The 13,592-nt window shown below is 56.7% G+C and overlaps 1 protein-coding gene and 1 long non-coding RNA gene across 3 annotated transcripts; one reads left to right on the top strand and one right to left on the bottom strand.

Annotated features, from left to right (window-relative positions):
• The first annotated feature begins 3,274 nt into the window (after positions 1 to 3,274).
• PSMD2 (proteasome 26S subunit, non-ATPase 2) lies at positions 3,275 to 11,769 on the top strand. 2 transcript variants are annotated; one of them, XM_031968096.1, is made up of 21 exons: positions 3,275 to 3,461; positions 4,041 to 4,097; positions 4,565 to 4,729; positions 5,673 to 5,794; positions 5,896 to 6,120; positions 6,211 to 6,369; positions 6,464 to 6,608; positions 7,078 to 7,138; positions 7,290 to 7,436; positions 7,527 to 7,633; positions 7,778 to 7,905; positions 7,998 to 8,085; positions 8,453 to 8,615; positions 8,716 to 8,817; positions 9,094 to 9,239; positions 9,373 to 9,456; positions 10,097 to 10,265; positions 10,376 to 10,470; positions 10,627 to 10,753; positions 11,211 to 11,329; positions 11,452 to 11,769. In XM_031968096.1, exons 1-21 carry the CDS (start codon positions 3,312 to 3,314, stop codon positions 11,632 to 11,634), a joined length of 2,742 nt encoding a protein of 913 aa, XP_031823956.1. In that variant the 5' UTR covers positions 3,275 to 3,311; the 3' UTR covers positions 11,635 to 11,769. The 2 variants fall into 2 exon arrangements, with proteins under 2 accessions (XP_031823956.1, XP_031823957.1); XM_031968097.1 differs by lacking the exon at positions 8,716 to 8,817.
• LOC111720837 lies at positions 11,769 to 13,541 on the bottom strand. The gene is made up of 2 exons (XR_002770332.2): positions 12,503 to 13,541; positions 11,769 to 12,367 (listed from the first exon to the last, which is right to left on the bottom strand). It is a non-coding gene; the product is annotated as an uncharacterized LOC111720837 (long non-coding RNA).
• Positions 13,542 to 13,592: the final 51 nt, after the last annotated feature.

Genomic DNA, 13,592 nt, shown 5'->3' with positions numbered 1-13,592 from the left:
TTATTAGACTGAGCTGCTAGACAACAGAGACCGTTTTTGACCTTTCTCTGTAACCCTAGTGTTTAGCATTGGGCCTCACAGACAGTAGGTGATTTATAGATGTTTGTTGACTGATCAATAAACAAAATCAAATAAACCTCTGGGCTTTCCTCTCTGCTTGAAATGCCCTTTCTCTTCATTTCCATCTCCTTCTGTGAAAGTTCTGCAACTCAAATGACAAGCTTTTCTTGCTTCCCTCAGGAACTTGGGACTCCCTCTCCCAATTATCTTATGTGGATTTATCTGTGGGAAGGTTCTAAACACTATTAAGTCCCTTGAGAGAAAGAAGGGCTCTGTTTATGTGGTAGTCAGCACTCTCCTCCCTCGGATCCCAGATTTGTTCTGGCCCCAGTCTGATATCCAAGAGGAGTCTCAGACTTTTCTCTACATTTCTATTATCCCCTCCTGAAGGACTAAATTAAAAAAAAAATCTCTTATATTGGTCTTTTATAGGGACTTCTCTAAAAATAACCCCGGTTCTAATATTATCAGCCCCCCTGGGTTTAATTATCTCTATGCAGCTGACTCCCAATCTATGTATTTAGTCCTGACCTCTTTCTGGAACTCTCCTCCATCACCACTTGTTTATTAGAAATTTTGAATCAAATTGCCACAAGCATTTCAGATTCATTCCAGTCTCCCAACTCCCATCTTCTGAACTTTGCTAAGGCAATCCTGGACCACTTCCAGCCTGAGCCAGGGTGCCCTTTTTATAACCACAGAGATGGCTTCTGCTCCTCACTTTTACTATGTAACCAGTTGCCAAATCTTGTTTTGATGTTTACAAAAGGCCTCTCAGAGGCACTGTTACTATGTAACTCTGTAACACTGGAGTTATGTCCTCTCTCTTGGGCGCTGTGACTGCCTGGGAGTTGATCCCCTCTTCAAGCCTCTCCTTGCTTCACCAAATGAACGGGTATTTGTAAAGCACATAGGACAATGCCCAGTACACAGCAGGCACTCAATAAGTGCTCCTTTCTCTTTTTACCCTTTAGTCACTGCAGTGATTTTCCTCAAGCACAAGGCTCATCACATCATCCTTTTATCCAATAAACTGCATAAATTTCCACTGCTTTTAGGCTCTGCTGTAAATCTGTTTATCATTTCAAGCTTCTCACAATTTGACCCATTTCCTTCCCAGACTTTCCACATCCTACTTCCTTTCAGGAACTCTGTAGTCCAGTCCCATTCACTCATTCACTTTTACAGCTCCCATTTTTTATCTTTTCTACTGGCTCTCCCAAATGCCAGGACCTGTCTCCTTCCTCACTCCTGCCTCTTAGGATTCCTGGCTTCCTTCTAGGCACAAGCCAAACTGTACTTTCTGCAGGAGATTTTGCCCCGTCTCCTCAGAGGCTAGCGCCCCCCCTTCTAAGGTCAACATCCCCATCCATGTGGATGCCGTCGTTCCCATTATACAGTAAATTCCTTCAGGAAAAGGATTGTTCAACAAAGGATGTGCTTGATAAATGCTCATTGATTGGCTGATCAAATGATGCTGCATAAAAAATACTGGGAGACTTATTTTGGCTGATTTGACATGTGTTACATTGGAATTCCAGGTCAAACGATTCCATTCACTGATCATTCAGCAACAATCCCCGACATTTACAGGGTGTGCAATTGTGAGGTAAGTTTCAAGGGAATTTCTTTCTCCTATTTTAGAAATGAGGGAAGGGAGTTTCAGGCTGCGTGTTACTGGCCCGCAGTCACACAGGCAGGAGGTCACAAGCAGATGAGTAAAGCAGGATTTCCAGGTGAAAAGTCCAGTCCAGCAAAGTGCCTCCCATTTAGGATGTGCAGTGCCAAGTGCCAGGTGCTGGGAGGAACGTCTCCATAGCGATCAATACAAGCCTGCATTAAGAACTATGCCCTCACTGTGCTAGGGACAAAAATGAGACCATCCCCGTCTTCAAGGAGTTTATATATTTATATTTTAAAGTTTTTTATTTTTTCAAAACATAAGCACGGACAATTCACCTTTAGACCTAGCAAAATCCCGTGTTCCTATTCCCCCCTCGCTTTCCCCAGGCCCTCCCCTAGATGGCGAGTAGCCCAATAAACATGGTAAACATGGTAAATCCAATATATGTGTATTTATACAATGATTGTGCTGCACAGGAAAAAAAAGCAGAAAAAAAAAAGTCTCTCTGGGCTGTTTGCTGCATTTTAGAGACTGCTAAATTGTAATCCCCGCGGTTCCCAGAATCCTCTCTGGCAAACAGCCGAGAGAGAGAGCTCTGTCGTGGTCCCCGCAGTTCCCAGAATCCTCTCTGGCAAACAAACAGCTGAGAGAGACTGCTCTGTGTGGTCCCCGCGGTTCCCAGAATCCTCTCTGGCAAACAGCAGAGAGAGAGAGAGAGAGAGAGAGAGAGAGAGAGAGAGAGAGAGAGACTGCTCTGTGTGGTCCCCGCGGTTCCCAGAATCCTCTCTGGCAAACAGCAGAGAGAGAGAGAGAGAGAGAGAGAGAGAGAGAGAGAGAGAGAGAGAGAGAGACTGCTCTGTGTGGTCCCCGCGGTTCCCAGAATCCTCTCTGGGCGGCTCCCAGAATCCTCTCTGGGCGGCTCCTTCGTCACTGAACAACTGGAACTGGCCTGAGTCATCTCGTTGTTAAGAGAGAGCCGGGACCCGATAATCTTGGGCTGCGATCCGGGCGTTTATGTTCTCCTGGGGAGACAAAGCCGTTTCCTCATCAGTAACGCAGGATGTGAATGATTTTGGAGCCCGCCTGGGTCCGCCTTTCGGACCTTTCTTTTGTGTGTGTTGGGGGGGGCGGGGCTCTGGGCAGGGGCAGAGCAGTAACTTCTGGGCCTTTCCCCTCGGGATGCCTCAGTTTCCCCCTCTGTAAAACGAGACTCTCGGCACGAGTGAAAGCCCGACGAGGCGCCGCGGGGCGCGCGCCCCTTATACGCCAGCCCCGCAGGCCAGGTCCGACCCAGCCCCTCCCGATTAAGCCGAGCTCTAGCGCGCGGTGGCCATTTAACAACAGCCGGCTTCATGAATGAATGAATGAAGGCATGAATGAATGTACGATGCATTCCTACGGCGTGCTGCCGCGTGCGCAGGCGCAAGATGACTAGGGCAAGGACTCCCGCCTGCCCATTCGCCTTGCGACCCGTGGCTTCAGCGTGGGCCGGCGCGCTGGCTTGTGGGACTTGTAGTCCAGCCGTGCGTGCCGCGCGTGCCGTGCGTGCGTGCCGACGAGCCGGCGTGGGCGCGTGCGCGGGCATGCGCAGCGGGCAGGGGGCGGCAGGAGCGGAGCGGAGCGCGCCATGGAGCCGGGCGGCCGAAACAAGGCGGTGTTGCCGCCGCCGCCGCCGCCGCCTCAGTCGCAGCCCCCTTCGGGCGGCGCCGGTGCCGCGGACGAGAAGGCCGGCAAGGAGCGTCGGGAGCTCAGCGACAAGGAGAAGGAGCAGGAGCTGGTGAGCGGCGGGCGGGCCTCGGGCCTCGGGCTGAGTCACGCTCGGCGCCCAACGGCCTCCAGGCCCCGCGGCCCGGCCGGCGGCGCGCGGCGCTTAGGGCTCCTGCCCCCCTCCCTGCCCGGGCCGGCGCCCGGTCGGAGCCCCGTGGGAGGAGCCGGGAAACGGAGGCCGGTGGCTCGAGGCGCCTCCGGGAGTCGGTGACAGCGGCAGCATTGGAACCCAGGCCCTTTTGGCGTCTCCTGGGAGGGCCGGGGGCGGGGCTAAGTGACGGGGTGGGGGGGGAGGGTCCTTGTGGCGCCAAGTGAGGAAACTGAGGCACAGGCGGCCGGAGCGGCCCCAGCGCCCCCAGCGCCCCCTGCGCCCCAGCGCCCCCTGCGCCCCCCCCGCGCCCCAGCGCCCCCTGCGCCCCAGCGCCCCCTGCTGCCTGCCTCTAGCTTGTTTTTCTCTTTCTCTCCTCTCTCCCCTTCTGCCCCTCTCTCTGCCCTTTCCAGCTGAGGAGCTTATTCCGCCGGGGAGGGGGCGGGGCGGGGCCCCGGGGAGGGGGCTGAGGGCACTGGCTGACCCCGTCTCTCCTTGCAGTCGGAGGAGGACAAACAACTTCAGGATGAACTGGAGATGCTGGTGGAGCGGCTCGGGGTGAGTCAGGGGCGGGGTGGGTCCCCCGGCTGTTGCTGCACGGGAGAGCTTGGTGCCCGGGGCGCCGGCTGCCCTTCGCGCTCTGGGGCTCCCTGGCTGACGTCATCGTGTAAAATGGGGAATAAAGTAACTGAGTCGTGACCTGGTGTGAAAGGAAGAACATAGAAGCGCACTTGGGAGCTTCAAAAAAAGTTCCCCCGGTTCCTTTGTGATGTACAACATGATGTACGCCATCAGATACAACTTGACCCGTTTTTGTGGCTGATCTTCCTGATGCATTTCTGTACCTTGTCTCGCTACCACGTTTGTGTGGCTGCGAGCGAGGATGCCCCCGTTTTGGGAGTTCAGTTTGTCACTTTTGGTTTCTCGCGAGGAGAGGGTTTCGAGGCTGAGTCTCCTCATTCTGAGCTTTGCTGCTCAGTCGGGAGGGAATGTAACTTCTCCCCTGCATCTCTTCTTCCCAACAGGAGAAGGACACATCCCTCTACAGACCAGCTCTGGAGGAACTGCGGCGGCAAATCCGTTCTTCCACAACCTCCATGACCTCAGTGCCGAAGCCTCTTAAATTTCTGCGCCCACACTATGGCAAGCTGAAGGAGATTTATGAGAACATGAAGCCTGGTGAGAATAAGGTGAGACCCCTTGCCTGGGGCCGGGCAGGGAGTCCCCACAGTCATAAGAGCATACGAAGGTTCACTAAGGGATTACAACCCAAAAATGTGGTGAACCTAATTCCAACGTGCAGGCATCAATTTGTAGCTGGGCCAAAGTGAGTTCTATCCTTACCTGGGGTCATCTGGCACACAGGTGTCAGAAACTGATCTTCTGAACTTTCTGCATTCAGAGCTGGTGACAGGACTTGTGTGGGGATTAGACCCTATGGATCCAGGCCCTGGCTCATAAAAGGCATCAGTCTCTTTCTGTGACTATCAGGAGTCTATTAACATTAAAAGTTTTTTTTATTACAAACTAAATCTTAAGCGTTACCTGTCAGAAAAAACGAGTCAAACATAAATCCTAAACTCTGTCCGTGTTAAACCGGAATTCTTGCTCTGTGTCCTTGGCTACCTTGGATGATGTTTGGGAAGCCAAGAAACACACTGGCCCTTTTCAGAATTGTATCCTGAAACAATCGAAGGAAATGATGAGTTTTCTTTAGAGATTATTGGAAACAAAGATGGTTCACAAATTTCCTAGACTCTGTTCCCCATGGACTTCCTTTTTGGTTCACACATCCAGGTTAAGAACTCCACATCTAAAAGGATAATCATGTAAACATATACACATAGGTGCTGGAACAAAGACAGTGGCCTTTGCTCCGTGTTCCTCTCTGACTTCTGTCTGCTTACTTTCTATTTTACCCACTTCGAGTTGGGATCTGAAGTCTGATTCCGTGTGGGCAGCACAGAAGGGTTTCCTTCTTGGTCCCCATGTCTGTCATTTGGGAGGCCCCCAGACAGGGTGGATGTGGCCCTACCCCCCCCCCCCCCCCCCCCCGGCTGCCCTCCTGTTGGGGTCCTTGCTTGTGGCAGTGCCATGTCTGCCCCCTCCAGAAGTGGTTCCGTCTCCTTGTAGCGCTTTGCGGCCGACATCATCTCAGTCCTGGCCATGACCATGAGTGGGGAGCGCGAATGCCTGAAGTACCGCCTCGTGGGCTCCCAGGAGGAGCTGGCCTCTTGGGGCCATGAGTATGTTAGGTAAGGAGGAGTGGGGTTACTGAGATCTGAGGGTGGTCTCTGAGGCGTGGCCTGGGCAGGAGCCAAGGAGAAGTGCCCCCTGACACCCCAGCTTCCCCCAGGCACCTGGCAGGCGAAGTGGCCAAGGAGTGGCAGGAGTTGGATGAGGCCGAGAAGTCTCAGCGGGAACCACTGCTCACCCTGGTGAAGGAAATTGTTCCCTACAACATGGCCCACAATGCAGAGCACGAGGCCTGCGACCTTCTCATGGAGATCGAGCAGATGGACATGCTGGAGAAGGACATTGACGACAACGCTTACGCCAAAGTCTGTCTCTACCTCACCAGGTGAGTGTGGAGAGGATCTGGGGGGGAGGGGGGACAGGGTCCCCAGCTGGAACTCTGGCTGAGGCAGGGCCACGGCCTTGTCCTTTCTAGCTGTGTGAGTTACGTGCCAGAGCCAGAGAACTCGGCCCTGCTGCGCTGCGCCCTGGGCGTCTTCCGAAAGTTCAGCCGCTTCCCGGAGGCCCTGCGACTCGCCCTGATGCTCAATGACATGGAACTGGTGGAAGACATCTTCACCTCCTGCAAGGACGTGTATGTGTCCCGCGGTGGTCGGGGGCAGCCAGCTGAGCCCGAGGGTGGGGGGGCTTCTGGGAAATGAGTAAAAGAAGAGGGCTTTCTCCCCCAGGGTGGTTCAGAAGCAAATGGCCTTCATGCTGGGCCGGCACGGGGTTTTCCTGGAACTGAGTGAAGACGTGGAAGAATACGAGGACTTGACTGAGATCATGTCCAATGTGCAGCTCAATAGCAACTTCCTGGCCTTGGCTCGGGAGGTGAGGCACTAGACTTGTGTTCATGGGCAAGGGGCTCTTCCCGCCAGGAGCGCTGAGATCAGGGTCTCGTGTCCCCAAACTCTTGAGGGTAGGGGCGGAGAGACTGAGGGCTGGGCTGGGTCAGAGGAGTATCAGTGGAGAGCTGGCAAGGACCCAGGCTAGGGAGAGTGTGTGCGCCTTTGTGCGGGCTTGTGTTTGTACGCAGGTGTGGGGGGCCCTCCTCTGTTAGGAGTCAGCTCCTCCAGGGCCGGCCCACCTCCCTTGTGCGTGTGCCCTGGACTGTGTCCAGCTCAGGTCTCACAGACGGCTGTTATCGTCGGGGTCACTCCCCGTTTGGTGCTTTAGGATCGCCCCCCTTCTCCTGTCCCGCTATTTTTGGCCCCAATGACCCTTTGGTGGAAAAGCTAAAGGGAAGCTCTCCCTGTTGGTGGTGTGGCCTTAACTTAAACCTGGAATGTTTGCTCTGCAGCTGGACATCATGGAGCCCAAGGTGCCCGATGACATTTACAAAACCCACCTCGAGAACAACAGTGAGTAGCCCCCTCAGTGTTTGGGGCCCTGAGTCATCCTCTGGCACCCTCAGCTTAGACCCGGCCTGGTAACGTCCTTCCCTGGGCCCCGGCGGGCTCGGACATGGGACCGGCGACTGGACTCAGGCCTCCTTTCTCTCCCCTGGTGCAGGGTTCGGGGGCAGCGGCTCCCAGGTGGATTCGGCTCGCATGAACCTGGCCGCCTCTTTTGTGAACGGCTTTGTCAATGCGGCCTTTGGCCAGGACAAGCTGCTCACGGACGATGGGAACAAGTGGCTGTACAAGAACAAAGACCACGGTAGGCTCCTGTGCCCCCCCGTCCCCCCACGCGCTGGCTCCCACTCCTCGGCCGGGCTCGGCGCGCCTTGACAATCCCTTCCTGCCACAGGCATGTTGAGTGCGGCTGCCTCCCTGGGCATGATCCTCCTTTGGGACGTGGACGGCGGCCTCACCCAGATTGACAAGTACCTCTACTCCTCCGAGGACTACATCAAGGTGAGCCGGAGCTCCTTGTCCCTGTGCCCCCCGGAGACCGTTCTGTGCCCTGGACGTTGCCTCGGGGAGTGTGGAATGGGGGTGGGGTCGTGGATTTTCTTGGTAGAGGAAGGATGGGGGAGAGTGACATCCACCCCTCCACAGTCAGGAGCCCTCCTTGCCTGTGGCATCGTGAACTCGGGCGTCCGGAACGAGTGTGACCCGGCCCTAGCCCTGCTCTCCGACTATGTACTGCACAACAGCAACACCATGCGGCTTGGCGCCATCTTTGGGTAAGCTCCTGGCTGCCGCCCCTGGCCCCTTGGGCTGCCCCTCAACCCTTGGGCTGCCCCTCGACCTGATGTCTTCTCTCTGACTTGCTTAGGCTCGGCCTGGCCTACGCCGGCTCCAATCGGGAAGACGTCCTGACTCTGCTGTTGCCGGTGATGGGAGACTCCAAGTCCAGTATGGAGGTGAGTCTAGGGGGGTGCTCACTCGGGAGGAGGCCTGAAGCCCTGGGAGTTCCCTGATAATGGGGGGGCGGGGGGGGGGAAGCGTAGGCAGAGCCTTTGGTGCGAAAGCGCGAGATCCTGGGCCTCGTTTTGGCTCCTGTGTTGCTGGTTTCTTGTCCTGAAGCCTCTATATTCCTTGGGAGAAATCACAAACTCCTCCCAAGTTGAAATTGGGGAACTGAGACGGAGAATGGCTCTTGGGCTGCTGTTGGGTGCTGGGAAGTAGCTGCAGAAGGAAGCTGCCTGGTGGGGCGGGAGAGGGTCCCCCGAGGAGGGAGGAGGAAATCGCCCAGTAGCGGGCGAGGATCACAGCCTCTCTCTCTGCTAGGTGGCAGGAGTCACAGCTCTGGCCTGTGGCATGATTGCGGTGGGTTCCTGCAATGGAGACGTCACCTCCACCATCCTGCAGACCATCATGGAGAAGTCTGAGACCGAGCTCAAGGATACTTACGCCCGTTGGCTTCCCCTTGGCCTGGGCCTGAACCACCTTGGTGAGCTGGGCAGCCCAGGGGTGTGCCCGGACCTCCCGAGGCTGGTGGATGGGGTGGGGGAGTGGGCAGGCTGGGAGCCCTGACCTCCCCCCTTTCTTAGGCAAGGGCGAGGCCATCGAAGCCATCCTGGCTGCTCTGGAGGTGGTGTCGGAGCCCTTCCGAAGCTTTGCCAACACCCTCGTGGATGTGTGCGCCTATGCAGGTCCGTGGGCCTGAGCCTGGCCCGTCACTCCTCAGGCAACGTCGCGTCCCTCTCGTTCTAAAGCATTTCTTTCTCCTAGAGGCGTCTTTCTCTGGGGGGAGGGGGCACAGAGTCTCCTAAGTCACTTAATCTTTTCCTGCCTCAGTTTCCTCATCTGCAAAATGAGGACCAAGTGATCTTCACAAACCTAAGTCCCTTTGGGAGCCTTCTGATTGCTTGATCGCTCCTGCCTTTCCCTGTGGGGACCACCGCTCACCTTTTTTACTTCTGTCCCAGGCTCGGGGAACGTGCTGAAAGTACAGCAGCTGCTCCACATCTGCAGTGAGCACTTTGACTCCAAGGACAAGGAGGAGGACAAGGAGAAGAAGGAGAAGAAGGACAAAGACAAGAAAGAGGCCCCTGCTGACATGGGGGCGCACCAGGTGATGCCTGGAGAGGAGGCTCTGGGGCCTCTTGGGTGCTGGGCCGGGGAGGAGCGGGCTTCCCTGGGATGGGGACTCCCTGGGGCTGTGCTGGGGCTCCGGGCTCACTGCTGTGCCTCCGTCTGTCTGGCAGGGAGTGGCCGTCCTGGGCATCGCTCTTATTGCCATGGGGGAGGAAATTGGGGCTGAAATGGCTCTTCGGACCTTTGGTCACTTGGTGAGTTCCAAGTTTGAGAACCCAGGGGAGGGGAGGCGCTGACAGCATGGGTGGGTGGGTGGGTGAAGGGCACGAAGGGACTTCTGGGGGTCATCTGGACCAAACAAAATTTCACTGATTTAGCGAGTCGGGACCTTCTTCCCATGCACCAAAGGAGAGCAGAATGGAAGGCTGCCCTTGAAGGCCCCCAGATCTCTTATGTTGTTGTGGCCCAGGCTCCCCTTTGACTCTTGCTGTTATTACTTAGTTGTGTTCAGCAGGGCCTTATGGGTGGGTTCTCACTTCCTGCTCTTCCCACCTTCCCTTGGATTCTCCATCTCACTTCCATTCCATTCACAAGCACAACAGACTGGCAGCATGGCCACCAGTCATTCCAGATCCCTCATTTTACGGATGAGGGAACTTGGGCGGCCCATAAGTGACAAAGTCAGGGCTCAAGCACATACCTTTGGGTCCTACCCCATTGGCCCTAGGGGCCCTCAGAGATTTGGATCAGAGCATTTAAGGGTTGCCCTCTTTTCAGCCTAGTAGAGCTGTGATGGTCTGAGAGCTGTCTCTGTTCTGGGAGCCCTGCCTAACTTTTTTTTAATCTTGTGCCCCCCCCCCCCCCCCCCCCCCCCCCCGCCCCCTCCACCCCCAGCTTAGGTATGGGGAGCCCACGCTGCGCCGGGCTGTGCCTCTAGCACTGGCCCTCATCTCAGTCTCCAACCCAAGGCTCAACATCTTGGACACCTTAAGCAAATTTTCCCATGATGCTGACCCGGAAGTGTCCTATAACTCCATATTTGCCATGGGCATGGTGGGCAGTGGTGAGTATTGGCAGAAAAGGGCAGGTGTTGGGCCCAGGAGAACATCTGGGCCAGGTTTGGGCTGCATTCCTGCCCCCAGGAGGAGTCCCTCCATCGCTTCATTTTTGCAGGTACCAACAATGCTCGGCTGGCTGCCATGCTGCGCCAGCTAGCCCAGTATCATGCCAAGGACCCTAACAACCTCTTCATGGTGCGCCTGGCACAGGTGAGGAACCGCTCTTCTCCAGACCTGGAGACTGCCATGCTGCTTAGGCTGGGCCCGGAACAGTAGAGCTTCTGGGTGGCTTTCTGGGTGGCTTTCTGGGTGGCTGGGGGTGGGGAGCGTCTCTTGCAATTCTGACCCTCCCCATGTTCTAAACAGGGCCTGACACATCTGGGGAAGGGCACCCTCACCCTCTGCCCCTACCACAGTGACCGGCAGCTCATGAGTCAGGTTGCTGTGGCTGGGCTGCTCACCGTGCTGGTCTCCTTCCTCGATGTCCGCAACAGTGAGTCCCATGAAACGGCAGAGAGGCTGACTCTGGCTCAGATCTAGGGCTCCTCTGGAGGCACCAGGAAGTTTGGGTGGGAGGTGGGCCTTTTCTAGGGGTCCTCCTAGCCCCTTTCTGTCTAGGCCAGACTCTTTAGGTGGGCTACGGTGGGGCTGACTGTGTGCTGGGGATGAGGGGCTGGCCATTAATCCCAATGTATTTGGTGTTTTAGGCAACTTTTTCCCACCTCTGGAGAGTCAGGGAGAGTGGCACCGGGGTTAGGGGAGCAAGCAGAGTGTGGGCAGAATGGAAAGAGCGGCAGCTCTGGGGAACATAAGGCAGTGTGTGGGGATTGAGGAGCGTCAAGACTGAGGAGGTGGGTTGGGCAAGGCTGGGGGAGAAGAGTTAGAGCCACCGAGGGGGGCCCTGGGTGGACAGGGAAAGCTGCTCACCACCTCCCTGCGCTCTCTCCTAGTCATTCTGGGCAAGTCACACTACGTACTCTACGGATTGGTGGCTGCCATGCAGCCCCGGATGCTGGTCACCTTTGATGAGGAGCTCCGGCCGTTGCCAGTGTCTGTCCGAGTGGGCCAGGTGAGAGGAGATCATCCTCGGGCTGGAGCGTGTGTGGCACTCGGGCCAGTAGGTTACTGGGCTCAACTTTGCCAAGCCCTGCTCTTTTTTAACCTTTTTTTCTGTCCTCCTTTATCCTCCAGGCAGTGGATGTGGTGGGCCAGGCCGGGAAGCCCAAGACCATCACGGGGTTCCAGACGCATACAACCCCAGTGCTGCTGGCTCATGGGGAGCGGGCAGAACTAGCCACCGAGGAGTTTTTGCCTGTCACTCCCATTCTGGAGGGCTTCGTAATCTTGAGGAAGAACCCTAACTATGATCTCTGAGTGGCCCTGGGGGCCGTCAACTTTGACCGCGTACTCCCTGTCCTGGGGGTGGCTCTTCAACAGCCCTTTAGGGGAACTGTTTTTCTCCTTTTTTGTTACGGAATGAGATGACTATGTTGAATTAAAGATCCTTGTGCCCTATGATGTTTTTATTTGTGTCTTTTTTTCTGGGATAGGCTAGTTGGAGATGAGGGCAGACAGGGCACAGGCTGAAGAGAGGGCACTTCTGGCTCAATGAATTTTCAATCCTTCATAGTAAATTTTTTTCAATTATATAGATGAACATTCATATACATATAAAGACATATTCACATATAATATACATTGTGACTACATACAATTGTATAGTAACAACACCAAGCTAGTTTCATTTTTCTCCTCCCCTCCCCTCTCCAAGACAGCAAGCAGTGTGAGAGATCACATGTGCAATCGTGTTAGTAAAGTTCTACATTAGTCCTGTCATGGAACTATTTGGAACAAAAGGGAAAACCTGGAGAAAGAAAGAAAAAGTGAAGAGTCTGCTTCGACCTGCTTTCGGATTCCATAGTTCTTTAGGCGAGGGTGGCATTTTCCAAAATGAGGCTTTTGGAGCTGTCCCGGAGCCGAATCCATCATGTTGATCGGGGCCCAAAGTTGCTGCTACTGCGTACGAGGTTCTGGTTGCACTCGCTTCACTCTCGCCGAGAGGTTTTATTCCTGTGGTTTGCCACTACTTGGCAGGCGCTGGTCAGCCCTGGTCATACACAGAAAGATGAAGCTGTTACTCCTTATTCTCAAAGAACAGGCTCCCAGGAACAGTGTGCACGGGTAGAAATAAATGCAGGTCCTGTACACAAGCTGGGGGGGAGCAGGAAGCGTTCGTGCTCACTTTCTTGGGTGGAAATTAGAAGCTAGAGAGGCCTCCAGCTCCCTGCCCCTCTCTGCTCCTGCTTCCCAGCTGCTTGGCGGGGACCGGGAGGGCGCAGTCACAACTGGCTTCCATTTCTGCATGAAGGAGCACGGCCGAGGGAGCAAGGGGCGGGGCGGCCGCCGCTAACGGGTCATGGCGGCCCCTGCAGCCGGAGGCTCCCCCCCAGCGAGGCCTGCTCCTCTCGGACCTTCCCAGAAGTCCGTCTTCCCTGCCCAGTCCCTCCCTGCGGCTCCATCTGGGGCTTTCTTGGCACGAACACAGGGACGGCCCGGCCTGCTCTAGCTCATTTTGCAGACGGGGCCCCGAGGCCCCCGCAGGGAGCCTGCAGGCGGTTCTGGGCGCGCCCCCCTCCCCCCCAAGGGCCTTGCGAGAGGCACTCTGGCGCCCCCTGGCCGGGGGCTTTATGCCCAGCGTTTGCCGTCTCTGGGGACCAGGACAGCTTCTGGCAGCTTCTCTCCCCTCACTTTAAACCCTGAGAAATGTTTCCCCGAGAGCCCTTTGTTCTCCTTCCGGACGCTGCAATCCACCCCTGCTCCCCGACCCCGTGACCTTGGGGGAGGGGGAGTCACGGGGCTCCAGAACCTCCCCAGGAAGGGGCCTCCAAGCGCGAGCGCTCGGGCGGGGGCCGCTGCCCCAAGCTCCCCTTCCGGGATGGCCGCGGAAGGCCCGCAGTCCTGCAGTTGACCTATCGGGGAGGGGGGTGGGGGTGGGGCGCGCGGTCCCGGCCCAGAAGCCCTGGGGGGAGGGGAAGCTCCCCCCCCCCCTCCCCCAGGGCGCCCCGGGGGCCGTCATCCGAGCTCGCGGGCTCACAAGGCCGCCGGGCCTGGGGACGGCAAGACAGAGTTCCGTCCGCCCGCAGGATCCACGTGATCGCGAGGGGCCCCGCGGGTGGGGGAGGGGGCGGTCTCTCCGCTGCGGCAGCGGGACGACGCAGTGACGGCGGGGACGACGCACGCCGCGGGCGGCCCCAGGCCCGGCCGGCGCCACCCAGCCCCCTGCGCCGCGGCGGTCACGTGGTCGGCGGATCGCGCTGCGCCTGCGCCTGCGC

Source organism: Sarcophilus harrisii, chromosome 4, assembly GCF_902635505.1.
Source record: "Sarcophilus harrisii chromosome 4, mSarHar1.11, whole genome shotgun sequence".
NCBI lineage: Eukaryota > Metazoa > Chordata > Mammalia > Dasyuromorphia > Dasyuridae > Sarcophilus > Sarcophilus harrisii.
Note: the sequence above shows the minus strand (reverse complement) of the source record. Positions and strands in the feature narration are given on the sequence as shown.